Here is a 2,098-nt window from a genome sequence, read left to right as displayed (position 1 = left end):
GTGCGTGTATGTATGTAGGTTTGCATGTATGTACGCATGCATGTATGTATGTATGTGTGCGTGTGTTTTGATGGTGTTTTGTGCGTTCTTTATTCCAGGTCGGGGGTGTTGTCGTACTCTCTAGAAGGAGACGGCGGCGGCGGAGGCTCGGCGGGATGTGGGAAGTTGTTGGGAATTTAACCGCTCTTTCTGTTCGGGTTATTTTTAGCAAGCCCCCTTTCCCCAGCACTCGTACTCTTCCGTACGTTCCGTACGGCGTCCCAACCGGAGGCTAGCGCCGGCATTGACACTGACGTGGGAGTTAGCAGTGGCAGCGGCAGTAGCACTATCGACACGTGCGCCTGGGCCAAGAGCAGGCCTTAGCACATGCTAGCAGTAGCAAAACACACACACACACACACACACACCGGTGGGCCCCCCTCCACCCGCCCCCCGCCCCCCCGGGCAGAGGCCCCAACTGGGCCCCCGTGTCCGCGGACCCTCTGGTGGCGGCTGCCGTACAGGCCCTTGGATTCGAGCTCACAGGCGCTCAACGGCGGGCGGTTGGGGAGGTGTTGGGGGACATGCGGCCGGAGCGGGGCAGCACTATGTACCGGTAAGGGGTGTATGTATGTATGTATGTATGTATGTATGTATGTATGTATGTATGTATGTATGTATGTATGTATGTATGTATGTATGTATGTATGTATGTATGTATGTGTATCTGTATGTATATTATGTGCATGTTTACGTCTGTGTGTGTATATGTCTGGAGGGGGTCTTCGTTCCGCCGGAGAGAGGTAGGGGGCGTATTCCCCCCTTTGGAAGGGGAGAAGGGGGGAAGGGTATCAAACGGGGTTTTCCCTGCCAGATGGACCACCATCCTCAACACCGCCACCATCCCCGTCCCCCCTCTGCTTAACTCGTTCATGGTTCGTCTTTCCTCCTCCCCCCTCGCTCCCCCGCGGGTAGATTGCTCCAAGGTGATGTGGGCAGCGGCAAGACGGTGGTGGCGCTGCTGGCCATGTTAGCCGCCGCCTCCTGCGGCCTGCAGAGCCTGCTGGTGGTGCCCACTACAGTGCTGGCGCAGCAGCACCACCGCAATCTGGGGGCCTTGATGGACAGGCTGCCGAAGCGTGTACGGCGGAAGGCGGGGCTGGAGGGGGAGCCGCTGCTGCTGACGGGGGAAGCCAAGGTACGCGTGTGTGTTTGGCCTTGCGCGCGCGTGTGTATGTATGTATGTTTGTATGTGTGCGACACCCTCCCCCCCCGACCCCCGCTTTGCACAGGCGAAAGAGAAGCGCCTAGCCGCCCAGGGCCTTGCCGACGGCTCCATCCTCCTGGCCGTTGGGACTCACGGCCTTCTGAACTTGACCGAGTTTCATAACTTGGGTTTGCTGGTGTTGGATGAGTCGCACAAGTTCGGTGTCGTACAGATGGAACGGCTGAGTAGTCTCATCGCCCAGCGGCCTCCGCATCTGCTGAATATGTCGGCCACACCCATCCCCCGTACATTAGCCGCCGCAATGTACGGCCATATGGATGTCTCACGATTGGACGAGCTGCCGCCGGGCCGTACACCCGTGCTCACCAAGCTCGTCCAGGACGATTCGGACATGCCGTACCGGGATCCGGATGCCGTTCGAGAGATGGACGCGATGTGGGAGGAGGTGCTGCGTGAGGTGACGACCGGTACGACAAGAGTGGATCCGGGGGGTCGGGAGAGAAAGAGGGGGAGGAGGGCGGGAAACAATCCGTGATGACTCATTGAGACGTTAGCGGAGGGTTTGTTTCATTCACTCAAATGTCTGTGGCACTGAGCTAGTGGGAGAGGATTTCTGCTCTTCGCGTTCAGATGAATGAATAGACAGACAGATAGACAGACAGACAGACACGTCTTTAAGCCTGGTTTTTAAGTACTTCTTGGGTCACTTGACGTTCCGTACGACTGCAGCACCCCGGCAGGCTTTCCCCCCACCCACATCTTTCCCCCTCTCCCCCCGCTCCCCCCTCTCCCCCCGCTCCTCCCTCTCCTCCCGCTCCCCCCTCTCCCCCCTCTCCCCCCCGGCGCCCCCCCCTAGTTCAACTGCGTCGCATCAACATGTCAATCATCATC

At 58.7% G+C, this 2,098-nt stretch overlaps 1 protein-coding gene across 1 annotated transcript in view; it reads left to right on the top strand.

Moving 5' to 3' along the window:
- VOLCADRAFT_92718 (uncharacterized protein) overlaps nt 1-2,098 on the top strand; it is a gene marked incomplete at both ends in the record, with an annotated part of 17,552 nt that overhangs the window by 12,606 nt on the left and 2,848 nt on the right. The window contains 4 exons of the mRNA XM_002952081.1: nt 271-335; nt 449-595; nt 955-1,177; nt 1,272-1,664. Coding sequence (XP_002952127.1) covers nt 271-335; nt 449-595; nt 955-1,177; nt 1,272-1,664 — 828 coding nt within the window. The remainder of the gene's footprint in view (nt 1-270; nt 336-448; nt 596-954; nt 1,178-1,271; nt 1,665-2,098) is intronic.

The sequence above is a fragment of the Volvox carteri genome, assembly GCF_000143455.1.
Source record: "Volvox carteri f. nagariensis unplaced genomic scaffold VOLCAscaffold_27, whole genome shotgun sequence".
Lineage (NCBI taxonomy): Eukaryota > Viridiplantae > Chlorophyta > Chlorophyceae > Chlamydomonadales > Volvocaceae > Volvox > Volvox carteri.
Note: the sequence above shows the minus strand (reverse complement) of the source record. Positions and strands in the feature narration are given on the sequence as shown.